Raw genomic sequence first — 27,433 nt, forward strand, 5'->3', positions numbered from 1 at the left:
TTTCCCAAGTGTTTATTATTTCCACTGCCATTGTAATCAGCAATGCCGTCCATTGTTTACCGTATTTGATTCTGCAGTCCTCCTGTAACAAACAACATGGAAGCCTTATTTAATATTTTGATCCCATTTTGGGTTTGGCCAGGATCACTTTGCACATATTAGAGGGTGAAAAGTCGACCCCTTTGAGTCTGCGGTCAATAGCGGCCGCGGCTCCTCGAGTTTAATAGAGGTTATCCCTTTGGCTCACCTTCAACAGATTTACAGTTTTTTCCCCTTCCCCCCCCAAAAAAAATAATAAGTTAATCAATAAATTGTATATACACCAAAATAGTGCCAACCAAAGCTACAATTCGTCCAGCAAAAAAAAACAAGCCCTGTATATTTATTACAGGGAAAAGCATCTTCCGCACTAATATACATGTTCGAAAGCTCTTTGAATTTATAATATATTCCCTGTTATAATTTCACCTGTCAGGGCTGCTACAGAATAGTTTATGTGAGGAGGAAGCAGATCTATAGCCTATTGGTCTATAGCCATGCCCATTAACTCTAAGGAAAAACCTGCGGAGGGCCCATGCGCACGGCCGTTGTATGGATCTGTAATACAGCACCCATAACCTGCCATAGGCCCATAATTTATGGAGGTACATGGAATCCATGAGAGAATAAATTGTGGCATGTTCGAACACATGCTTTTTTTAAATGTAGGGACTCTCCCATTGGTGGTTGGAGAGAATATGGTGTCACAAGGAATTCCTACAGAACCATAACATGGACCTCTAGGGACTTTGTGCGTCGTTGTACAGGGTCAATGCACACATGCCATGTGCAAAAGATCTAGATTATAGATAAATTAAGTAGCTTGCCTAGTATGGACATGACCAGTGTCAGACTGAGATCCTTGGGCCCACCAGATAAAATTATTCTGAGGGCCCACGATGCATCCATACAGAACATGTACACGTCCACATATAATTGCATTGTAATCGTTGCTGTTATCATTGCACTCACATGACATATCAAATGAGGTTATTCTGGAACCAAATAATGAGAAATAGACCCTAGTAGCAAGTGATTGTCTCCAAAGTCACCTCCAAATTGGGTTGTCTTCTGCTGGACCATTGGGCCCATTATTGTATCAGAGACTGGGCCCTCTGGTTCTCTGGCCCTGGACACAGCTATAGTCTGCCAGCTCCCTCCTCTTACCAGTCAATCTTTGTAACCTTTTAGAAAACCTTCCAGGCCTCTCCCCAGAAAACCTCCATTTTCTTATCAGGAAGAGTGTTGAAGAATGAGATCTGTAACCTTCTCTATCATGCAGGTTGTCTTTGTAGATTGATGTATGTGTATCTGATATACACCATGTGGCACTCGCTGGTGTCTGAGGTCTTGGACACATTTATGGCTTAATAGTGTTTGGGTAAAGACAACAGGACACCAATAAATTCCTCGGGATTTTGTTGGTTTATTGGGAAAAAAAGGCTCATTACTAAAAGCACAGATGAAGGGATGTTTAGTGTCTTAAGATTAGTAGCCAGGTCAGCAATGTGTCACTTTAAAGAAAAGAAACTGGAAAAAATAATGAAGAAATTAACATTTCTCCAGAACTCTACAAATTATATTTGCTTTTTTTGTCATCTTTGTCACTTACTAGAAAAATAACAAAGCCAAGGAATTACAGAGTTACATAGTTAGTACGGTTGAAAAACACATGTCCATCAAGTTCAACCCAGGAATGGGAGAAAGGAAAGTGATGAAACAAGAATTCTACACATTGACATAGGAGCTGATATTTTTTTGTTCTAGGAAATTATCTTTGCCTTTTTTAAAGCAATCTACTGTCCCTGCTGTGACGGCTCCTGCGGTGACTATTCCATAGATTCACAGTTCTCACAGTAAAGAAGGCTTGTCGCCTCAGCAGGTTTAACCTTTTTTTCTCCAGACGGAGGGAGCGCCCCCTTGTTTTTTGAGGGGATTTTACATGGAACAGGATTTCACCATATTTATTGTATGTGCCATTCATATATTTATATATGGTAAGTTAATCATGTCCCCCCTTAGTCGTCTTTTTTCAAGGCTAAATAGGTTTAATTCTTTTAATCTTTCCTCATAACTTAGATTCTCCATACCCCTTATTAGCTTCGTTGCTCTTCTTTTGTATTTTTTTACAACTCCAGGGCACCCTATGAACTGGAGCCCAGAACTGAACTGCATATTCTAGATGAGGCCTCACTATTGCTTTGTAAAGTGGTAATATTACATCCCTGTCCCGCGAGTCCATGCCTCTTTTAATACACGACAATATCTTGCTGGCCTTAGATGCAGCTGATTGACATTGCATGCTGTTATTTAGTCTATGATCTACAAGTACACCCAGATCCTTCTCAACAAGTGACTCTCCCAGTTTAGCTCCCTCTAGTAATTATTATTATTTTTTTTAATGAATTCAGTAATGTAACCTAATGCCCCATACTACTTGGAGCCTGACTTACACTACCTTCCTCCAGTGTCTCTTTACGCCATTCCCCATCCACCTGGCTCTGCCCAGCAGCTGGTGTCTCTCCGCAGGCCACAGTCCGTGCTCCAACAGTCGGAGTCTTCTGTAGATTCTTGTGCCCTGGCCAATGGAAAAGCTGTCCCTATATGGTCCCACTCAAGGCACAGCTTTGCGGTCTATGCAGGCTCTATATGTTCCACTGCACTTTGCAAAGATGTTTCCTGACCTGATGTTGGCTAGTTCCTTAGTCAGCTATTGATCTTCACATGTCTGGACCGGTGTCTACTATCCACCGGTGAACAAACTCTACCTTTCCTGATTCCGGGCCATTTTTGCCATACGTCCACAAACTCGGTATACAATAACTTTCTGCTTTGCCTGATGATAACTCTGTCTGTCGATTCCATATTTTTTCTTCTGGTAGCCCATTCTGGGAATAGTGAAGTGGAGATTTCCGCTAACAAAAAAAAATGAGGGTTAAAGGGGTATACAAAAAATGGCCGATAGGTGGGGAGTCCCACTTCTGGTACTCCAACAGATTTAGAGAACAGGGACCCTGTCTGGCAACCAAAATGGCTCCCAGACACATATTGGAGGACACAAAGTATAGAGCTAGACATGCATTTGTGCGCAGTTCTCTCCATTCTAGTCTATGGGAGTTATGAAAACAGCCAAGCGCTACACCATTATGTGTCCTCCTATGTGTGTCTGATTGTTGCCCATTTTGGATTGCAGAACGAGAGTCAGGGGACATTCTCCTAATAGGTGGCAATCCCACAATACCCCTTTAGAGTAGTAAAGCAAAGTTGAGGATGAAGATCGGCTACTCCCGTAGACTATACACCGCAGTGTAGCCTCAGGCCAAATCGGTGTACCATTTTTCTATCTTACGTTAAAAATCTCCAAAAAGGGATACAAGATAAATATCTAGGGGTCATCCGATGTTTCATCCTTCTGGCATAGTGGTTTTAATAGATGATGACTTCACGGTATACGATCCTCCCTCACTCTGTTGGTTATCCTACGACCACAATACAATTCTTGGATATTTACCTCTAAATGGAAAATAGCAAATCATTGTCAATTTCAATTTTAATGTGTGTTTTTTGTAAACAGGTTTATTAATGTGTTCCATGATAAATTTTCATGCCATTTTCCACTAGATGGTGGTGGTGGTGGTAGTGTTGTGTGTTTTTGGTGCACGACTGAAACAAAAGGTACAGACCTGATCATGATGTTTGGAATAGATGTTGTTTTCTTAACCCTCAATGAAGTTGATTGGTTCTATCAGAGGGTTACCACAAAGGTCACATTAGTTTATTGCCTTCTATTTTGGAATGTTTACGTGATTTTTAATAAAGGACATTGCAGATCTGTGCCCGGATCATGGAGATTTAACACAAATCATGGTCACTTGGAAAGAACTTTTATACATTTCCGAACTGCATATTTATGATTTTGGCCAAAAAATTATTTTCCTTTTTAATATATTCAAATAAAGGAAATAATGAGGGAGATTTACTAAGCCAAATGCGCTAGAATTCTGGCACAGATTTATCTGTTTTGGACACTTTTTGCAATTTTGAAAAGTGTCTTGAAAAATGGCGTGGCTAAGAGTAGTAGTAGAATGCTCCAGATTTATTACCAGCATGTGCCATTTTTTTTTACAAAGCGGCTACAAAGACCATCTCTCTTACTGGAGGACCATTGCCTGCATTAATTGCACAAACAGTCCAGTAATCTCAATAAGAGCTGTGTAATGCCTCATTTCACCTGTGCTGGTGCTGCAGGGAAATTAAAATCTTGCTGCTGGGCACAGATTGCAGCTGATCACTGGGGGTACCAAAAGCGAAACACCTTGTGATCAGCTTATTGTCAGGGGACCATTCCAAGAAAGACTACCTCTTTTACTACACCGCCACATTTTATTGGCTTTTTTTTTTTTTGTGCAAAAATTACAATTATTGCTTAGAATTGCACTGAGAAGGTTGGTGCTGGCCAGCAGATGACTCAGTGTGGTATCTTGCTACAAAGATTTATGGTACCAAATTTCAGGATCATACTGTATATCTTATTACCCCAAATGTATTTCTGCATGCCAATCATAGAATGATGAAATTCAGTCTTTTATCAATGTGTACCTCCTGTTTTACTCTTACATAATTGTATTAGTCCTCATTGGTTTTGTCTCTCCTGCTGTAGCACTGACCTCTAATTTCTGGGAAGACATACACCGTGTCATTGGAGATTGTGAACTGATAGAAGAAGCAGAACACACCGCCGCAGTTCCTGGATTTATCTTGTATCTACAGAGTGTTACCAGACTCATTTTATCAATGCTAAATCTTGATGTTCAAGTGGAAGGTCCAAAGGCTGATTGGGTTGGTCTTACTAAGAAACTGAACCCATCCTGCTTGGTGCAGAGGATGCTGGGATCAGAATTCCATGAAGTACGTTTGCTGACTCTTGAATCTCTGTTACAATGGATGAAGGAAAGCCGTGGAGATGCCTACTTGTCTCACGAGGTTCAGAAGATTCTATTTCAGATGATGATGAAGGAGAATAGTCTAGAATGCCTACGCCAGGTAAATTATGCAAAATAGGCGTTTACAGTTACAATATCATATCTGCTTTAGTTGTGATGTACAATTTGCAGGGCTGCATCCTTCCCAAACCACATTGCCCATTTTAGATCTGTTTTAACCATCGTTTAACTGAATTCAGTTCACATTTTAGTCTTGAAGCGGTGTCTCATGAAGATAGCCCCTTTTTATATTGAAGCCTGTCCGGCAATGAGCTGATCAACACGGGTACGGCTCCACAATCCCTGGACATTCTGACGGATTGGCTGGATCTGCCAGAATGGGAACCTTAGGCCCTGTTCACATCAGGTTTATGGCCTCCGTTTAACTTATTCGCTTGGAAAAAGTGCCAACGAATACGTTAGGCATCTGTCACAGCCTCTGGTTAACAGTAGAATATGTCACCCGTAGGCTATTATGATATCAGTTTAACGTATACATCATGAAAAGCTCATACAGCGGCATACATCACCTATAGGCTGTCATGTTTATAAAAAAAAACTACCACGGGGCATACTTTTTTAACTTACGTTGACTGGAATAGCGTAATCTACTACACTATAACATATATTCTTTTGTGGTATAATGGTTAGACGGAGATCAAATGTACACTCATTTGGCCTCCATCGGGCTAATGTAACCCTATAGACACATTTATCGTATATACTTCGGGAGCTTTCCTAACGTACATGCTAAATGTGATGTGAACAGGACCCAACTAAGCAGCTCTTCCCTCTTGTTCATAGAGGGGGCCTGAGAAGAGGACCTCCCTCTATAACATTTGTATGTCCTATTTCATTTGGACAGGGGTTGTCTTTGAGTACTGTAAAGGGCACTGCTGAAAAAGTTGCCTCTGCATGGTGTGATTTGGTTTTGCTACAGACAGCACATGCAGCTGAAAAATAGGGGCCCTTAAATATTGGGAGAGCCATTTCAGGTTAGCCCCATCCCACTTTTCCATGTGTGGTATGAACTCTGCAGGGATAGCTCTATCTTTAGGAAGAAAAGTAATAGAAAGTCTACAAGTGTTATGGAGGTTGTCGGGCAAAAAGACCCAGGTCAGAATGTCCTGATTAGCTGTTGTGGCATGAAGCAGCTTGAGAAGAGGAGGCCATTTTTTATTTTTTTTTTATTCTTTTATTTTCCATTTTCCAAACACAAAGAAGATGGTGCAGACATACTCCGCACTGACATCGGCTCACAGGCCAGCATTTGTAGATACAATAAGTGCAAAGACACAATAGAAAACCATAACATACAGCTGAAACCAATCCTGAAAGATCAGATAGTTTATGCATCCTGAACCAGCAGCCATTCATAATAACCCATATAAGAACAGGATAGATGTAGAGAGAAGCAGGAAAGAGGAAGGGGAGGAAACTGAGGAGGCCATTTTTCTGTGAACTATAGAGCCCCCTCTTCTCTATGTACTCTGCTGAGTAGCATGCTACATCCTAATGCCTGAAGTCTCCATGTAGCCTTAGCTGAAACCCAAATTGGAGAAACTCTGCATAACCAATTGAATATTTTCTATAATCTAATTACAATTATTTTTAAATATAATTAAGCCCAAATTTTTAACCTTCTGGTTTTTGTTCCCCCTCGTGTTCCTATCCCTGGTCAGGTACTGAGAATCCTGTATGAAATGAATGTTGAAAAGATACTTGTGACTGCAAAATACCATTTCCAAATGGAGCCAAAGGATCTATTGAAAAGGATTATTAATCTTGTGTCTACATCCAGCCACAGGTGGGTGTTAACTATTCTGTGCACTTTAATATCTAAAACATGGTAATATTTGGGTCGGTACAAACATTGTCTAGTTCGTTATCTTATGGTATTTTAAGCAGAGGAGAAGTCTACTCCCTCTTTAATCTGAATTGCAATATTTTGCTCGTCATCGCCTACTTCCCCTCCCTCTATTGTTACCACCAGACATTGCAACTACATCCATGTTAGATAGTATCCTCCGTTGCCAGCATGCTACTACCCTACAGCTGTTGAAGGAATCATGACCGCCCTCACTACTCATGTATAATCCGCTTTTATTGCCCAGTCTATGTTTAATGGCTGGGCATCAGTATTTCAAGATTCGTCTTTAAAGTGGTTGCCGAGTTTACAAGACCCATTCACATACAGTTGATAGGGGGGGGGGGGGGGTCCTATGTTCAGGATCTTCATCTCTTGCCCATATTAGTGGAGGGCACAAAGAGTGTGTCTCGCTCTGGAGGACCTGTCCTCTCCTGCATTACAGACAACCCATTTCTATATTCAGGCACTGTGTAATGCTTAATTTCTCCTGTGGTGGTGCTGTTGGGAAATGGAACACTTACTGACAGGTTTCCCTACAGATTACAGCTGATCGCTGGGGGTGCCAGAAGGGGGACACTTTGAGATCACTTATTGTCAAAGGACCCTAACAAGTAAGGAGAGTAATGGGAAAAACATCCATTGTTTGGTTGATTTTGTATCCTGTACGACTCTGGGAGTCCATATATATTAGATTATATGCAAATCCCATCCAATTAGAGAGATCTGCCACAAAGTATATTACGTCTTCTGCCATCATTAGCCATTTTTTCCCCTTCTTGACCCTTCTGTTTATGTCGGCTTATAGATTATTTATTTTGTGAGATCCAACCATATTCTGCACAATGCCTTCAGCTCCTGGAGGTTTATCATGTGCTGCATTTAGATACAATGATCCCTCATAACATTGACTGGTTTTTGAGCCAACATTTTAAATTAAAAATATTATAAAGCGAGACCATAACTCTAGGGAAAGCTTTTGACTGGCTCCACAATATCCAAAATAATAAAACATAAAAATATATAAACATAAATAATCCAAATAATGCAAGTAGTTGTGAAGTACAGTCAAATGCAGCAGTCACATAGATCATATACTGCATAACCAGTCACAGTAAATGATGGAAGGTGCATACAGTAAAGAGGATTACTATGTAAGATAGTGACCGGCGTGTGATATGGTATGCTAAAAAAGGTCAGAACTGTCCTCTATGTGTATACAATACAATACAATACACATGGACCTTCCAACAAGGATTCTCTATTGATCAAATTGTCTCACTACTGTACAGCACACCACCCCCGCACCACTTTTATCTACACGTATTTCACATTACGTTTCTGACGGAAAATGTAGGTGGGGTATCAAATTTGCATAGTTTTTCTGCCATTTTTCTCAGCAAAAGTACTCCATGTTGGGGAATATGGCACGTACCGCACTACTGTCACAGACCGGTGCACCAGTAGGACGATGGGCCAGTCTCTGTGTATGCTGAGAATAGTAACAAGCAGTGATGTTATAAATCTCATCCACATGCTGTGGAAAATTTCTGCGCAGAAATTGATTTATTGTTCTGTGTTTTTAAATCCGCAACATGTCTCTGCTGCGGAAAGCGCATGGATTTGTTGCGGATTTAACCCTATGAATTCTATGGTGAAGAAGAAATCTGCAAGCAAAAAAACACTATACTCCGCTCCCCTGGAGCACCCATGGCAAGCCTCCCCTGTCCCCTGCCGGTCTCTGTGCACACTGCCCCCAGCGATGATGTGTTGTGTCGTCATGTGACTGCTGCAGCGGTCACGTGATGACACGTCATCTTTGGAGGCAGGGTGTACAGAGACCGCATTGCCATGGGAGCACCAGGGCCGGTGAGTATATTTTGGGTTTTTTTTGTTTTGTTTTTTTCTTTAGACACTTGGCTGGTGTCCTCAGGGAAACCGCACCAAAATCCGCCCAAGACATATTCCGCAGCAAATGCGCTATGTGTGGACGTAGCCTAATTAAGAAATGCACACAGCAGTTGCCGCCAATGACATGTACCATGGTGTTTGCATGTGGTAGCAGTTGCATTGGTAGTATATGCCGGTTTTACAATTCACCACAGTAAAGGAAGAGGAATGGGAAAGTCAGGATTAGCACCTCGTTGTGGTCTATGTTATTCCTGCTCATACAAAGTAAAGATACAGTAATAATATAGTTTCCAGACTTTCTCAGTTATACAACACATCAAGTGGTTAAATGATGTGAGAGTGAACCTACCCAGACACAGCAATCTTCGCTCGCAGGCCTCAGAGGTCTGGTGAGACGTTGGCAGTGCTGTAGCCCTGGCAAGTCAGATGCCCTCTTTGCGTTTTAATTCCCTGCTGCTTAGACCTATTGCAATTTAAACAAACCTGCTCTTATCTCCTCACAATTCAATTTATTAGACAACCCTGGTGGAGGAAGAGAAACACCAGACAGGGAGCTGGAGCTGTAAATACTCCTCTGGCAGACGTTTCGTGCCTTTCAGCCTCGCTGTTGTTGTGATTAAGATGGCTAATTGCCTTTGAAAATACAGAATGGAGCTGGAGGGCTTCGCTTGGAGGCCTGACCATGCAGAATGTTTTGGAGAAGGTTTTTTTTCACCATTGAACAACAGATTGTGGCTTCGTTCAGTCAGGGTGCTTTAGAGGTCTCCGCACATTTCTAATCGCCAAGTAGGTTGTTGTTTCAACTTTTTGTTTCCCTGCGAATCTGCTCCAATGTAAATCCACAATCCACATTGTTACATTAGGAAAGTATATTTTTGTTTCTGATGTGTAGTAAAATTGATGCACCTCATGAGATTTGTCTCTGATGGTCAGCATTGTACAACCTTTTTAAAAACCACTATGGACGTGTGTGGAGGATCCTATGGAGTGTGATCATCGAGAGCCATTAAGGTGCATGGTACCCCGTTTGATAATTTTGTAAAAAATTAGGTGCCATAGTTCTGCTTGTACATGAAATCATCAAATTTCTGTTTTGAAACACGACTATTAATAAAATATGTCGCTGCTTGTGCTTTCCACTAGTTAAAACAGTTTCTATATTGTCTTTACTGAGAACCCTTCCCTCTATTAATGAGGTCTGGTGGCCACAAATAGTGTCCTAAATGAATCACACCTTTAGAAGCCAAACCCTGTGGTGAAACCCTTAATTACCTAAACGGACATTTTGGACAATCACCCCACATTATATTCTATACCCTTCAGGTATCCACCAAAGAGACCCTGTGCCATCTTTACCCCAGAATATGCTTGGAATCTGTGGCAGAGGAAAACACTAGTGTCTTCTTATGCCAAATCCAAATCTACCATAGTGATTATATACAGTGAAGGAAATAAGTATTTGATCCCTTGCTGATTTTGTAAGTTTGCCCACTGTCAAAGACATGAACAGTCTAGAATTTTTAGGCTAGGTTAATTTTACCAGTGAGAGATAGATTATATTAAAAAAAAATAAGAAAATCACTGTCAAAATTATATATATTTATTTGCATTGTGCACAGAGAAATAAGTATTTGATCCCTTTGGCAAACAAGACTTAATACTTGGTGGCAAAACCCTTGTTGGCAAGCACAGCAGTCAGACATTCTTTGTAGTTGATGATGAGGTTTGCACACATGTTAGATGGAATTTTGGCCCACTCCTCTTTGCAGATCATCTGTAAATCATTAAGATTTCGAGGCTGTCGTTTGGCAACTCGGATCTTCAGCTCCCTCCATAAGTTTTCGATGGGATTAAGGTCTGGAGACTGGCTAGGCCACTCCATGACCTTGTAAAAATGTTTTTTTTTTCCATAATCTGAATTTTTTATTAAGAATTTCAACAAGTACAGAGCAAACAAACTCAAGAAAAACATTTCAGTATACATACATGTTATTTTGCATTATCTATATTTCTCTCAGGTAAGATGTTAAGATGTTTCCACATATTACCCCACTCCATGACCTTAATGTGCTTCTTTTTGAGCCACTCCTTTGTTGCCTTGGCTGTATGTTTCGGGTCATTGTCGTGCTGGAAGACCCAGCCACGAGCCATTTTTAATGTCCTGGTGGAGGGAAGGAGGTTGTAACTCAGGATTTGACGGTACATGGCTCCATCCATTCTCCCATTGATGCGGTGAAGTAGTCCTGTGCCCTTAGCAGAGAAACACCCCCAAAACATAATGTTTCCACCTCCATGCTTGACACTGGGGACGGTGTTCTTTGGGTCATAGGCAGCATTTCTCTTCCTCCAAACACGGCGAGTTGAGTTAATGCCAAATAGCTCAATTTTAGTCTCATCTGACCACAGCACCTTCTCCCAATCACTCTCAGAATCATCCAGATGTTCATTTGCAAACTTCAGACGGGCCTGTACATGTGCCTTCTTGAGCAGGGGGACCTTGCGGGCACTGCAGGATTTTAATCCATTACGGCGTAATGTGTTACCAATGGTTTTCTTGGTGACTGTGGTCCCAGCTGCCTTGAGATCATTAACAAGTTCCCCCCGTGTAGTTTTCGGCTGAGCTCTCACCTTTCTCAGGATCAAGGATACCCCACGAGGTGAGATTTTGCATGGAGCCCCAGATCGATGTCGATTGACAGTCATTTTGTATGTCTTCCATTTTCTTACTATTGCACCAACAGTTGTCTCCTCACCCAGCATCTTACTTATGGTTTTGTAGCCCATTCCAGCCTTGTGCAGGTCTATGATCTTGTCCCTGACATCCTTAGAAAGCTCTTTGGTCTTGCCCATGTTGTAGAGGTTAGAGTCAGACTGATTAATTGAGTCTGTGGACAGGAGTCTTTTATACAGGTGACCATGTAAGACAGCTGTCTTTAATGCAGGCACCAAGTTGATTTGGAGCGTGTAACTGGTCTGGAGGAGGCTGAACTCTTAATGGTTGGTAGGGGATCAAATACTTATTTCTCTGTGCACAATGCAAATAAATATATATAATTTTGACTTTGTGATTTTTTTTTTTTTTATTTTTTTTATATAATCGATCTCTCACTGGTAAAATTAACCTAGCCTAAAAATTCTAGACTGTTCATGTCTTTGACAGTGGGCAAACTTACAAAATCAGCAAGGGATCAAATACTTATTTCCTTCACTGTATATATATAAAAATTTGGTAGAGAAACGAGCGCTGTTATCGATCAGGTAGAGTGCAAAGAAGCCTCGACAGGACACCAGACCAGTGTCCCACAATTCCAATAGTTACTCCAAAAAATTCAAGGCAGCAAGAAGCTGAAACTATTACGGTTTAAAAGACCTAGCTGCATTCTTATTGGATTACTGATATATATCCGTGTCTGGTGGTGGTCTTAGTAGATCACATATTGCTTGTTACAGATGAGTTTACGGTTAACATCCAGTTGGATGGACATTTACGTAATTGAAGATATAGAGCGCTACTACAACTCTTCTAAACTTCAAAGAACAGTGGGCCAGCGTACAGTAGGCATTATATGATGCTTATATCGTAGATCTGCTGTCATGGCCTCCTTGTTGTGAATAAATTGTTAAAGAAGCACTCCAGCTATTTTTTTCTTCTGTCTGTACAGTGAAGCATAGGTTGCCAATTAAAGAATAATGTAGAGGCTCCTGTATATGTGTTGCGTATACCTTTTTTAGTTGATGTGCTATCTAGTGGTTGTCTGCTATCTTGGTTCCTTCTTCCCCACTAATATGGTTCACCTAATGCAGACTACATTTCCCATGACGCTTCTGGCTTTGCAAAGGCAGAGGGGACGTCACACTGCACTTGCTCTGAGTCCTGTCTAAGTGCAGTAAGTGATAGATCAGTGGCATAGAACATCTGTTCATTCACTGCAGAGTCTCAGTATATCCTATGGGATGCAGCTTCAGCCTGTCTCCTGCTAGTGATAGATTTCTCCTTACAAGCAGGACACAGTGAGGAGCAAAGGAATTCAATTGACTTTCTGCACACAGCATGCACAGATAGTATAGTATTGTGTGTCAAGGGGGTTTATATCTCTCTAGCTAATCATTGTATGGACTCCCCTATGATATCACTGCACTCCTGCTCCCTTAGGGTAGAAATAATCTCTTCAGCAGAACTATATGCATGGGGGGGACATACAGAGGAACAAGGTGGGGGGAGAGGGAGGTGATATAATCCTGTAGTTCACAGGAAGTCAAACACACAGGGGAGGTTGACCTCCTGTCTACACATGAGAGCATGGTCTATTCTAGTGGTCAGACTGAGATCACATGGCACAGCTACCCATAATGAAGGGGTTCAAAATACATGGATACAAACGAGTTGGGAAAATACAAATCACACTGCTGGAATATTGCTGGTGAGTTAGCATAATGTATGTGAAAAATAAAAAATTTGCTGGAGTGATTCTTTAACCCCTTCCCAACACCCGCCATATATATACAGCGCACGTCGGGTGGGGGAATATGGAGCGGGCTCACGGGCTAAGCCCACTCCATAGGAGAGCGTGTCGGCTGTGTGCCGACACTTCAGGGTAGCGAGCGGGATACCGCTTGTTTAACCTGTTAAATGCTTTGGTCTATTGCGACCGTGGCATTTAAATGTCTAGAAACGGGGGGGCGGCCCCCTGTAACGCTCAAACGGCCCCCCCGCGACACTATCGCGGTGTGCCGTTAGTTGGCTTAGCTGCCTGGGGGGCCTGGTAAAGGCCCCTAGGTCTGCCATTTTTGTATTCCTATGAATCCCTGCATCCGACAGAGCTTCATATAAGACTGTCAGTGTCACAATATACTGCAATACATTTGTATTGCAGTATATCATGCAAGTGATCCAACGATGGTTGGGCCCATCACCTAGGGAGGCACTTAAAAAAACGTAAAATAAATGTTTTTATAAATAAAAAGAATTAAAATTAAAAGCTCTAAAAAAAAAACCTTTTCTCATTTTCCCTCAAGCACAATCTAAAAAAGATATAAAACATTAAAATAAATGGTATCGACGAGTCCGTGAAAGTCTGAACTATTAGTCCCCACAGTGAACGCCGTAAAAAATAACACCCCCAGAATTGTTTTTTTGGTCACTTCATCTCCCACAAAAAATTGGAATAAAAACTGATGAAAATGTCTCATGTACCCCAAAATAGTACCAATAGAAACTACAGCTCACCCCACAAAACGTGGCACACTGACACATGGTTTACATCCGAACCAGGCAAATCTTGGCAGATGCCAGGGCCTATTGGGTTTGGTGGGCCCATTAAACATGCTCTCTGTTTTTCAAGATAAACATGTGGTAAACCAACAGCCCGTTTTCTGTTGACCAAGAGCCCACATATACCTGGCGCCAGCCTTGCACCATCAATATGCAGAGGGGAGATTCTTTCTGCTGCTTGAGTTAGGGCAGATTCAGACGAACGTTGCGTTTTTGCGCGCGCAAACAACACGTCGTTTTGCGCGCGCAAACAACGCAGCGTTTTGCGCGCGCAAAAAACATTTGACAGCTGCGTGTGTCATCCGTGTATGATGCGCGGCTGCGTGATTTTCGCGCAGCCGCCATCATAGAGATGAGGCTAGTCGACGCCCGTCACTGTCCAAGGTGCTGAAAGAGCTAACTGATCGGCAGTAACTCTTTCAGCACCCTCGACAGTGAATGCCGAACACAATATCGAGAAACCTGTTAAAAAAAAAAGAAAAAGTGACGCGCCTCTCTTGACATCGGGCCCCACCTCCCTGGATGACGCGGCAGTCCATGTGACCGCTGCAGCCTGTGCTTGGCCTGTGATTGGCTGGAGCTGTCACTTGGACTGAATTGTCATCCCGGGAGGTCAGACTGGAGGAAGAAGCCGGGAGTTATCGGTAAGTCAGAACTTCGTTTTTTTTTACAGGTTCATGTTTATTGGGATCGGTAGTCACTGTCCAGGGTGCTGAAACAGTTTAACTCTTTCAGGACCCTGGACAGTGACTATCTCCTGACGTCGCGTACCGGAAATTTTTTTGCCGGGTTCGGCCAAAACGAGTTCGGCCGAACCCGGTGAAGTTCGGTTCGATTGTCCGGGTTCGCTCATCTCAAAGACACTCCATTTGGATGTTTGGAAACAGAAAAGCACCACATTCATCCTTTTGACAGCTGGTGCGCTGTTTCAGTCGGTTCGCACGGAAGTGCTTCCGTGCGACCTGCGTGGTTTTCACGCACCCATTGACTTCAATGGATGCGTGATGCGCGAAATACGCGGAGGTATTGAACCTGTCGTGTTTTGTACTCAGCGAACAAACGCTGCACACAAATCACGCACTGTTTGAACTGCCCCATAGACTTCTATAGGGCTGTGCGTGGCGCGCGAAAAATACGCGGCCTGCACGCACGAAAATCACGCTCGTGTGAATCCCCCCTTAGAAAGTGAAATTTGCGTTTAAATTGGATATGGAAAATGGCAAAGGATTTAGTGCACAGAAACGCTGCCCCGTGCCACAGATTCTTCCATCCAAATTTCTTTCTGAGGCGAATAGTAAAATGGTGCCCCTTTATGAGTGCTGCGAGAGGCAGAGTTCTCACCTTGTATGATGGTGCATCCCTACACACTGCTGTGAGGTGAGGGTGTCACCTGATCTGATGAATGGCGCGCCCCTGGCACTGCCAGCATGTGTAGATGACAAGGCTGGTTTTACGGGAATAAGATGATCCGGCATATTCGTCCACTTTCTGCTGTGCTTGTAATTTGGTGAACATATTTTTCAATTTTCCGCTGCGTGCGTTATTTTTATACACACACATACTGAGTACACATTGCAATTTCTTTGGCATGAAAGATCGGCAGGAATGTTCCCCGGCTCATTGAGAAACTCCCATAGAACATGCAGATAACACTGTGTCCGACTCTGGCTGTATACATTATACACTATAGAGGTGTTTATGAGGCACGGTCCTCTTTATTGCTGCCGGTGTAAGCACCACCTGTCATGGCCGCCATCTGTCAGAGGGACTTTATCAGTGGGAAGTCATTCAGAATGACTCTTCTGTTTTGTACAACCTCCTCTTTCAAGTTTGACCATGACGATTTTTGGCTATTTAAGGGCTAATAAGGTGAATTGTAGAGTTAATTATTAAAAGATCATTGGTTAGCCCTTTAAATACCAAAGCAGCCGATCATTGACATGTGTACTGCCAGACTGGGCAATAAAAAGCAGAAAGTAATGCCGGTCAGCTACTGGACCATGATTCACTTGTAGTCACAATGGCTAGAGGTCCTGCAGTTCCTCCTGTGGAGCAGGAAGAGATGAGTGGCTGCCATATACACCTGTTACCGCTTATCTTGATGGCAACAAAGGATCATTCAGGAAAAATCTCTCCTCCAGATCCTTGATTTCTTCGACCATAGTCCTTGGTCTTCTGGGCGCAGTAGACATCAGCTCATAGGCAGATCCTGTGGATTTGACAGCACCTATGGCTATAAAGTCACCATAGTCCGGGCTTCCATATCAGCGAGGTCTGGAATAGTAACTAAATAGACCAGAAGACAGACATAAATTTCTTTGTTTGCATAGTATTTTATTCATTTCAATAACTGGTTTGTACATGGCACACAGCAGAGACTAAAGGTCCGCAGATTTTATGTTCAGCCGCCTCTAATGCCGTCCTGTTGAAATCTAAAGCCGCATGTCCACATTACAATGGGGATCATGTTTTTTCTGATTTGTTCTGACCTCACTGGAATCTTACACATATTTGATTTATTTCTGTGGAAGCCGGAGTGAACAAGACACATGTGAAGCAGACTGCGGCCCGCCATGGTCAATGATGCGTTACTGCAGGGAACATTGCTTTGGTCAAATGACAGCTTTTCATGGACTATGACCGTATTCTTTACTTTGGCATCTTTCCTTACATCCTCTTGTGGAACGGGATCTTTACATAATCGACTCATCCATAGTACAGATCCTAGGCAATATGTGCCAGAGCCCAACACGAACGCCATATTCTATATTCATGAAAACCTTGTGACTGGCCAGACACAGCCAAACAACTGTTGTCTAATGTGCATGTGTATTCAGGTGCTGCACATACATTGTGGATTACATTTGGATAGAGTTTCACGCCGGCTGCAGTTAACAATGTATGAATGTGTTCTGCCAGCGAGGAGGTTACTTCAATATTTACCGCCAGCCATGGTTGATCGTATGTTTTCAGACATACGGCCACTGGAACATTTGCATTTTTCTCCTTTTTTTTTTTTCAGTGTGGAAATCCAGTGCTCAGCCTTAAAGCTTTCTTCTAAGTTGGTCATCAGTCTCGCAAGCAAGGTCCAGGAGGTAAGGAGGTGACTAAGCATCGCTGTATGACCGTTGCATTCATTTTCCTCTCCAGATAATATGAATGAAATATTATAAGGAATCCTTACCACAAATTATAAGGAAAAGTAGTTACTTTCTAACTTGAAGTGGGAAAAAAAGGAGCCCAATCAAAGAGAACTTGATAAATATCAAGGTGGTGCCAAGTGGCATCATACAATATATAAGAAGGAGCATGCACTATAGAGGGCCCTATCTTTTTTTTGCCATGAGCGATGTGAAGATTCCCTCCATACGTAAGCCCCACAATGCTGGCAAGTGAGCATAGGGGGACCAGAGATATAAGTTTAAGGGGGGGGGGGGTAACAGCTATCAAGTTTTCCTGTACCGGGTGATAAGTGAGGGTGTAGTTTGTGCATTGCTGCAGGTCTCTTCTCTCCGCCCCTGGGAAGATGCCGTCAAATACAAGAGTTTGGACCAATTGCCAATTGGTCGTGTGTACATACAGTTTCTATATTCTCCCTGCTCTTGTCGGGGTGTCCCGATTTGTTTGTCCCTATTTTGAGAGTAGCAAGTTATATGGCAGGGATGCTTTGCTTTTATAGTTTATATTAGCGAAGCATGTTGGGAAAGTCTGAAATGATAGAAGATATAATACTTGTGTTCATATTATGCTACTGTGCACCCTACACGAGTGTGGGGGCTCATTAATGAGCAAAGAGGACATTCCCCCACCTGCTGTGATTGCCAGCTATTAAGCCGCTCTTCATGCTCATTGAAAGGAAATATACCTGGGCCCCTTAATGCAAAATCTGGGCCCCCCGACTATGTTGCGCCATTCGTAGTACTGTTTTTTACCTATGAGACAAGATTCACGGCACGGGTGCGACTTCATTTGCTGCTCATCCTAAAGTTACTCCCTGGCTCTTGCTGTTTCCATAACTCCTCTTGGACTATAAGGAAGATTATCAAGCACCTTCACAAGCGGATTTCCCCTGCCTCTTCTACAGGTTCTGCTGTTATGGGGTTTTCCCATCTTGGACGTTTACGGCATATCCGCAGGACCCGCACCTATCCCTGGAATGGGGTTTCCCTGACCCCCGTCCTACCTTGTCGTGCTCACGCTGCTCTCTGTCCAATGTCTGTTGAGGTGGTCAGAAGTATGGAAACCGCGAGCTACGCTGTCTCCGTACTCCCGACCACATCATCAGACAGTGAACGGAGAGCAAGCGAAGGTAGGACGAAGTCAGGCGGCACTGTTCTGGAGATAGGTGCGATCCTATCGCAGAGGTCTAATCCGCATCTATTGGACATTTATGGCATATCCTGTGGATATGCCATACATATCCAAGATAGTACTACCCCTTTAAAGTCTGAATTGACTTCACCTATGTGCCTATGTCTGTCATTGGAATACCCCTTTAATTTATTTCCAATAATATGTCTGTTCTTCAGGACCATACACAGTCTTTTAATTAAACCATGACCTTTGCATCTTTTAGATTAAAAAAAACCATATAAGAATATTGTTTGGATTGAAATCCGTACAGTAGAGCTGCGGGACACGTCCATATATTATTATTTTTGTAAGATAAACATAATAAATACCAATGGATATCAGTCACAGTAGCTCTTAAGAATGACGTTTTCTTGTCATCACCCAGTAAAATCTTCTGCCACAGATAATTCATAAGACGCTTTTTCTTGTGGTTTGATAAATTGCTGCGTTCAACATCTGGAGGATCTCAGGATGATTTTCTGTTGTTTTTTTTCACAGGCCATTGAGTCAGAGTTGAAGGACTGGGTTGCACTTGTGGTTCACTGTTGTGGAGATGAACTCCAGACTGAAGTGAAGTTGGCAGCTGCTGAGATCCTTACTGATATCGTTCCCGATCTCCTGACCAGTCGGCGGCCTGTACTAGGTAAGATTCCACATTGTGATGACAGCGCAATTCTCTGTCAAACCCTATTACACAGCCAGTAAAGGAATGAACAGATGGTTTTATCATGTCTAGATTTTTGCAGCTCACTAGCAGGATCACTGTAAATATGGAGGAGGTGGTAGTGGTGGGGGGTGCCAGCAGGTTTGTTTGCTATGGACACAAGGTAATAGACGTTGGGCATATTGATGACTCCCTGACATGCAGCGGCTTCATCTGTACAGACATGTAGGGGAAAAGGGATGTCTTTGGTCAAGTGTTTGATTCAGCACATATTAGAGTTCCGACCTCTGGGACCCCCACCATTGTTGAAAATTAGGTCCTGTTTTTCCCACCCAGAGAGTTGTCCCATTTGTGGGTGCACTGTAAAAAAAATAAAAAAATAATAATCTGAGAGCTCGTCTGTTTCCGACAGTCCCATTTTTGTTCTCTGGTCGAGTACAGAGAATTGGGGTCCCAGACCCCCACCTAGATTACTTTTATAACTTCTTCTAAACACCTTAAAAATGTAATGCCAAAATAAAGATGACTTTGGGTCCATATTAATGAGGTTCTGCTTATTTTTCCACCAAAACAACAGACACCACAAACACAACCACGATGGACCCCATTGTAGTTCCTGCTGTCAGTCGAGCGCAGGTGGTATCAGTTGTGTGATGTATCTGGTACTGCATTGTGGCTCCCATTATAAGATGTAAACAGAGCCTTAAAGGGTAACTAAGCTTTTAAAAAAATTATGACATGTCAGAAGTTTTGATTGGTGGGGGTCCGAGCACTGAGACTCCCACCAATCGCTAAAACGAAGCAGCAGAAGTGCTTCTTCGGATCTGATCGGCTTTCCTCTGAACTGCTCATCCGAGTGCTTTTGCCACTTCATTTTAGCGATCGGTGGGGGTCTCAGTCAGTGGCAGAATAAGAAGACCATGGGCCCTGGGCTGTTACCCAAACTTGGGCCCCCCTTCTCCACCGCCACCCTTTCGCACCGTAACTATTGCTAACACTACCTTTTTGCACAAGCATTAACAAATGGGTGTTACGATTCCCCTTTCACAGGGCTGTGTCCCTACATACTGACAGTATCACACTGTGCAGGGACACATCCTCCTGACAAGGGGAATGGTAACACCAATTTTTCTATCAGTCCTGGACTGCACAAGGTCGTTATGTGGAATACAAGGATTTCCTATAATAAACATGTCAGGAGAGGGGACAGATTCTCTACAAATCCAGTGACTCACAGGTGACGACGTCTCAGATGCTAGTAGTTTTTTGTCCTCCTTTTCTTCTCCATCCGGTCCAGAGCTCATGACGAATTCTCCTGGCCATGACCCATTTCTTCAGCCCTTAAATATAATATCACCATGCACTGCGCTCCTGAATATAATTGTGTCACACACTGTAGAGTAAAGCACCACATACACAGTGCCCCCTGTAGATAGCGCCAACCCCCCCATGTAGACAGCGCCACACACACCCCCTGTAGATAGTGCCACACACAACCCCCTGTAGATAGCGCAACACACACAACCCCCTGTAGAGAGCGCCACACACACAACCCCCTGTAGAGAGTGTTACATAGCTCCCTATAGATAGCATCATACAGCCCCCTATAGATAGAGCCACACAGCCCCCTATAGATAGAGCCACACAGCACTCCCCCTTGTATATAGTGCCACACAGCGCTCCCTTCCTTATATATAGTGCCACACAGCGCTCACCCCCCCCCCTTGTATATAGTGCTACATAGCGTCGCTACAGTGCAGCCCTGGGATGTCATTTTATCCAATATGACTGCTACAGTCTGTGATTGGCTGCAGCGGTCACATGGGGTGAAACGTCATCCCAGGAGGCCGGCCCGGACCAAGAAACAGAATTCTGGGCAAGTATAAGATTTTTATTTTTTCTAAATTGCGTTTTTACATAACATCTGTTATTTGTTGAGGGTTTTACCTCCCCATTGAATTAAATGGGGAAAACCCGAAACAAATGAGCAGCGTTTACGCAAATACAATTGACATGCTGCGGAATAAAAAAAACGCACCGCAGGTCAATTTCTGAGCTTTTTTTCCCCACTTATCATTTACGCAGCGTGTGGAGGAGAATTGTTCACATCTAATCTACTCTGCTGCTACGAATTGCTGCGTATTTTCCGGCCGGAAAATACGCAGAATACAGTAGTGGCAAAGTGAGTGAGATTTACCAAATCTCATCCAGACGCTGCGTAAAATTTCCGACCAGACATTTTGTCCTGCGGTGCGTATTTCTCGTACTGCAGCATGTCAATTCCTGCTGCGGAAAGTGACTGAATTGCTGCGTTTTTTCAGAGGAGACGTCACCATCTCTCAGCAGTGAGAAAAACGCAGCAAAATACGCACCATTTTCTGCAGCAGAATTTCTGCTAGTTTCTGCGGAATTGCTGCAGAAATATATACACACACACACACACACACACATACATACATACATACATACATGCACACACACTATATATATATACACACACATACATACATACACATGCACACACACACACACACACACACACACACACACACACACACACACTATACATACATACACATGTTCACTGTCCCGACGCCTCTTCTGGTGGCTTCCAAGGCAAGTCTTAACACATATATCAATGACTCGCATCCTCAGGCTACCCTCTGACCTGGGCACTGCAACAAGTGGAATCGACGCCTCGACAGCGTATAGTAGGGTGCATTGCCAGAATGGATCCCCCATACTGGGGTGGGGGCGGCACCATGAGTCCGGGCATTTCTTTTAATTATTCTTTAATTACACCTGTTCTTAGGAAATCAGACACAAACATGGTCTTACATGGTCCTTACAGCTCTAACAAGGATTTTCCCCAGCTTTCTTAATGTTATGCAGCTCTCCATCCCTTGATCTGTTATTTCTGCATGACCAGGCAATGTCATTGAGAGCTCTAGGAAAGCTGAGGAAATAAAAGCATGAGGCCCGGCGGTCAGGAATGGCTAGTAATGAGTCCGGTACATGTAGGGGAACTTTCAGCAGGTGGCTCTGGTATTTGATTAAGTCACCGACTGTTTTAGGTAAATCGCTAAAAGCAAATTATGTTCTGACATGTAATTGCTGTAGCGACTGGGACTCTGCCAACGCGGCCTTCTCCAAAGTTATTAGTTTTAATTGATCCTGCCTGATTAGAGTGTGTCAAACATGAGATTCCTAGAAGTGACGGTAAGCCCTCTCTGAATGAATCATACATTGGACCTCACCGTCTTGGCATTAGATGCTGTGAAATGCGGACGTCTTGCTCTCAGTCGGGAGGTTTGTCTGGAGCAGTGATGCTGATTTTCATCCATAGTTTAACTCCTGTAGGTTATCACATCCTGCCATACAGGTAGCAATGTGTCACGGAGCGGGTTAGTGGACCCACTAGTCCGTACCACCGTAGCAGGGAGGCAGTTGGCCAAACAGGAAACCCCAGTAATACAATGTCCCGCACAAGGGTACCTGGATATTCCAGACGGTGGCCGCAGCTCTGGCACTGATGGAGATGGGTGCAGCAGATAACGCCAAACGTGGCGGATGACAGAGGTGCCGCAGGTTGCGCCAGACGTGGCAGATTCCTCCGGACGAGGCAGATGACACAGGACGTGGTGGATTCCTCCGGACGTGGCAGATGACACAGGACGTGGCGGATTCCTCCGGACGTGGCAGATGACACAGGACGTGGCGGATTCCTCTGAACGTGGCAGACTCAATACTAAAGGCACAGCACGGGAAACAGGAACAGGTAACAAGGCACGGGTAACAACTGAAACGGGAAACACTAAGGGACCATTTGCAAGACAGACTGGGAAAACTAACAACGCTCAGGCAAGGATCAGAAGGCCAGGGGCCTTCTTATAGACCAGGAAATCGTGGCAGTTGATAATGATGACTCTTTCCCTACGGGACCCAACAGACCAGAGCAAAAGTGAGCGCTGGCGTCTCCTAGGAAGGAGATGGGGGCCAGCGCTCACGGATCCATGGCTGCGGGCGTCGGGAGGTGAGTAAACCCGACGGCCCGCGGCCATGGACGCTACACAATGCATGGTGACAACCATCGATGACATCACCTCTCACGTCCTCCTCAACCTGTGACGCTCTGGCTGTTGCAAAACTACAACTCTCAGCATGCTGTCAGAGCCTTCTTGGAAATGGGCGTCTTTCTGAACGTTCTTTACACTTGAAAGTGAATATTATTTTCTATGTCCATCTGTTAATCCAGAATATTTGATATCCCGGCACCTATCAAATCCCATTTCTAGATTAAAAGACGTTTAGTGAACATTATAATGCAGAGTTAAAATGGTCGTACACTTGTTCAGCGCAGTCCTCCCCATAAATATGCATTAGATGCTGCATATATTTTTATTTTAGGGTATATGCACACGATAGCTGCCTTTTACGTCTGAAATTACAGACTGTTTTCAGGAGAAAACAGCTGCCTCGTTTCAGACGTAAAAGCTCCTCCTCGCATTTTGCGCCCGTAATCTTGAGCTGTTCTTCATTGAATTAAATGAAAAACGGCTCAAATTACGTTTCAAAGAAGTGTCCTGCACTTCTTTGATGAGGCAGTCATTTTACGCGTCGTCGTTTGACAGCTGTCAAACGACGACGCGTAAATGACAGGTCGTCGGCACAGTACGTCGGCAAACCCATTCAAATTAATGGGCAGATGTTTGCCGACGTATTTTGGAGCCATATTTTCAGCCGTAAAACGAGGCATAATACGCCTAGTTTACGTCTGAAAATAGGTTGTGTGAACCCAGCCTTAAAAAGAAAAAGGGAGAGAAAAGATCGATGCCAGACCCTTGGGCAGCAGTTTTTTTCCTAGGGGGAAAAAAGGAATATTCTTACTGAAATCCAACATGTCCGATATCTTTCCCCCCGACATCTGCTGTCCCCTTCCTTTTTTTTTTTTTTGTTCTGTGCCAGTCTTCACTGAAAGTCTGTCATTTTATTCATGGGACCAGAAAATCAAAATAAACTGTTATATGCCCTACTCAGACCTCGGTGTGAAAAAGCACACTGTATGTATGTATGTATGTATATATATATATATATATATATATATATATATATATATTTACTGTATATCCTGTTTGGATTTCTCGAGGGGTGACCCATAATTGTATAAGCAGGACAGTATACATGTTCACACAGCTCGAATTGGAATGGACTGGCCTGAGCTTTTGCATGGGTTTGTTTACTTGCATAGATTGATATAGATCTATGTGTGTTATATATATATGTATATATATATATAATTTTTTTCTACTATACAGTATGTAGTGGGATAGGGACAAAGTTGTCTTTCGTGGTAGAAAAAAAACATTGCGTTGATATAATCAGATGATTTGCTTATTTATATGGCGCCATACAATGTACACAAAAGATAAGAAAAAGTTTTTTTTCGACTGGTGCCAAGCATCAAACAACAATAAAAATGGAGCTCCATGACGCCTCATGTTGTCAGGATTAAAATACCAATCCTAGAATAAAATAAACCTCGTTTACTTCATCCCAACATAATCCTAACATCAGATGAAATCCTGCTGATTGCAGCCGGTGACATGAACGGTTATTGGTATCATATGTGTTATGTTTTTCCTTCTTGTGGTCCTTCAGATGTTAACGCTTTGTAGATAAAGTATCCTATCTGTTTGTTTTTTTATCAATGCTTTATAATTTTTTGCATAAATCAGTAGTACATGTGACTATATGAATGGTTTCAATATATCTCAATTGGAGAAAAGATCCTCTCCCTGATCTTCCATCAGCCTGTATTTCTCCATTCCCCGCCTTCAGGCTCTCTGTAGATGTTGAGAAACCTCCTCAGTCCCCATGAAATCCATCTGCTGTAAAACAGTAAATAGGAAACAGAGAGGGAGAGGTAGGAGGGGGATGCAGCTGCAGTTTCTTACTCAGTGTTTTTGTATAACAGCATGAAGGGGAAGAGGAAAGGAGAGCAGCGGGAGGAGAAATATCTGTACAGTACAGCTGATACATCACACCCGCAAAAGTCTGCCCAGTCTGTAAGCATGGAGAGAGAAAAATGCATTTACAGATACCAGCAGAGGGCAAAAAGACAGAGAATTTTTAGGGATACACACAACATTTCTGCACTGTATCTAATATACATCTACAGCTGCCTAAGACGGATTGTGTTCATGTTCTTCTTTTTTTTTTTTTTTTTTTTTATATTGGTGCACTTTAGGATTTTATTATTTTTGCTTATTATTGTTGATCCAGAGCTGCATTCACAATTCTTCCACTATTCCTTGCTGGCACAATGTCTTGACATGGCTTTTTATTGGGATTTGTGTTCTATCATCTTTATCCCAGGCGCTGCACAGTAGGATGTAAGGAACACTAATTGGTGGAGCTCAGATAAGCTGTTTGTCTAGTATCTTGTTGACTGTTTCCAGCAGAATTGTGAATGCAGCTCCGAATTATAATATAGGTAACTTAAGGTTAGTAACTCAAGATGAGTAAAAGATCAGAAATTCAGTGGGTTTACAAAGTTACTCAGCAGTTTATGTAGATTCTACCTATTAATAGACTGTATGGTTCTGTTCACACATAGCGAAATTGCTCAGCTCTGCTATACCGTAAATGTACCTATTTGAGATTTGACATTTTATCCATCCTCTGTTAACCAAGGTCACAGGTCTTATGTAAATACAGCTAGTTCATTGTGTCATTAAAAGTCAGAAGTAGCATTTAGTATTCTCTGTGATTTAAAGGGACCCGCACCTATCTCTAGAATGGGGCCCCCTAAACCCTGTTCTAGCTTTTTGTGCTCATGCTGCCTCCCGGCCACTTGCTGATTACGTGGTCGGGAGTTACGGAAACCGTGTAACTCGCTGATTCCGTAACTCCCATAGTAGTGAATGGCGGTTATGGAGGCAGCGTAGCATGCGAGCTACGCTGTTTCCGTAACTACTGTTAATTTCTGTGGAAGTTACGGAAACAGCTCAGCAAGTTACGCTGTTTCCGTAACTCCTGACCACGTAATCGGTAAATGGCTGGGAGGCAGCATGAGCACAAAAAGGGGGCCCCGTTCTAGAGATCACTTCTTACAATTTCCAATATATTTGCTTGCGGTCAGTGAATGTTTACTGACATCGGTGCTTTGGATGTGGTTCATGTATTTACCAATGTAGCTGTGTAAGCAACAAGTATGTTCAGCAAGAAGTATGTTCTCACTCACTGACCGTAAGCTGTTTTGGAAATGGTGAGAAACCTCTTTATAATCATAAAAAAATGACAAAAACTGAACTAAATACGTAATGGTTTACATAATTTTCCATGTGATTTTTTTTTTTATCATTGGGCCATATCCAATGAGAGGATAATAGAACTTGTCCTTGTCTCTTTATCTCCAATCACTCCTAAAATGTGGTGAATGCAATATATTTTTGAGATCTCCTTCCCAAGATCCATCATATGCATAAACACCCCAAATTATAGGTGGAGTGGATACTTTTATAAATAGCCAATGACAACCCAGAGACTGGAGATGTTTAGCTATTAAAGGGGGTGTCTATTTTAGAAAATGTATTTTCAAATACATTTTAGGGCATTTTGAGTTAGAAGAAGGTCCCCCGTTTAAGAGCCTTATCTATTAGCCTGGACCCAGAGAGCATCTCTAGCTGTTGAGGATCCGGCAAATCCACGTGTCGTGGGAACTGTGTCATGTTTCATTTAACCTGTGGCGGCTTTGCAGGGGAAATTAACACTTTCTGCTGGGAGCCTGTTCTGTGATGAGTTTATCTGCACCCCCTATGGCTACACCCCTGCATCAAAAAATGAAGCAACTTTATCTTGAGTTGCAGCATTTCTAATAGTCAAGAGCTATCCACAGGATAGGTGATAAATAACTGATCGATGGGGATACGATCGCTGGGACCCGCACCGATCCAGAGAACAGGCTTACTTGACTGTCCCTGTGTGCCCCAAATAAATAGAGCGGTAGTGCGCATACTCAGCCACCGCTCCATTCATTTCTATGGGGCTGCTGTGTGCTATTTCCGGCAGCCCTATAGAAATGAATGCCGCTGTGGCCGAGCATGTGCAGACTGCTCCATTCATATGGGGCGCACAGGGATGGCCAGGTAAGCATGTTCTCTGGATCGGTGAGGGTCCCATGGTCAGACCCACACCAGTCAGACTGTCACCTATCCTGTGGATAGGTGATAAATATTGATTATGGGAAAACTCTTTTAAGCTACTGAGTTCAAATGTTCCAGCATTCCCTTCTTGATCATTATCTGTGCAGAGATTTAATTCTAAGAAGTGTATGTAGAGGATAG

At 43.0% G+C, this 27,433-nt stretch overlaps 1 protein-coding gene across 2 annotated transcripts in view; it reads left to right on the top strand.

Moving 5' to 3' along the window:
• Nucleotides 1–27,433, top strand: part of THADA (THADA armadillo repeat containing) — a 479,325-nt gene that overhangs the window by 372,855 nt on the left and 79,037 nt on the right. For both annotated transcript variants that reach the window (XM_075863236.1, XM_075863235.1), the window contains exons 32-35: nt 4,700–5,082; nt 6,704–6,828; nt 17,094–17,166; nt 18,923–19,067. In XM_075863236.1, the coding sequence (XP_075719351.1) occupies nt 4,700–5,082; nt 6,704–6,828; nt 17,094–17,166; nt 18,923–19,067 (726 nt within the window). The remainder of the gene's footprint in view (nt 1–4,699; nt 5,083–6,703; nt 6,829–17,093; nt 17,167–18,922; nt 19,068–27,433) is intronic.

This window comes from Rhinoderma darwinii, chromosome 4 (genome assembly GCF_050947455.1).
Source record: "Rhinoderma darwinii isolate aRhiDar2 chromosome 4, aRhiDar2.hap1, whole genome shotgun sequence".
NCBI lineage: Eukaryota > Metazoa > Chordata > Amphibia > Anura > Rhinodermatidae > Rhinoderma > Rhinoderma darwinii.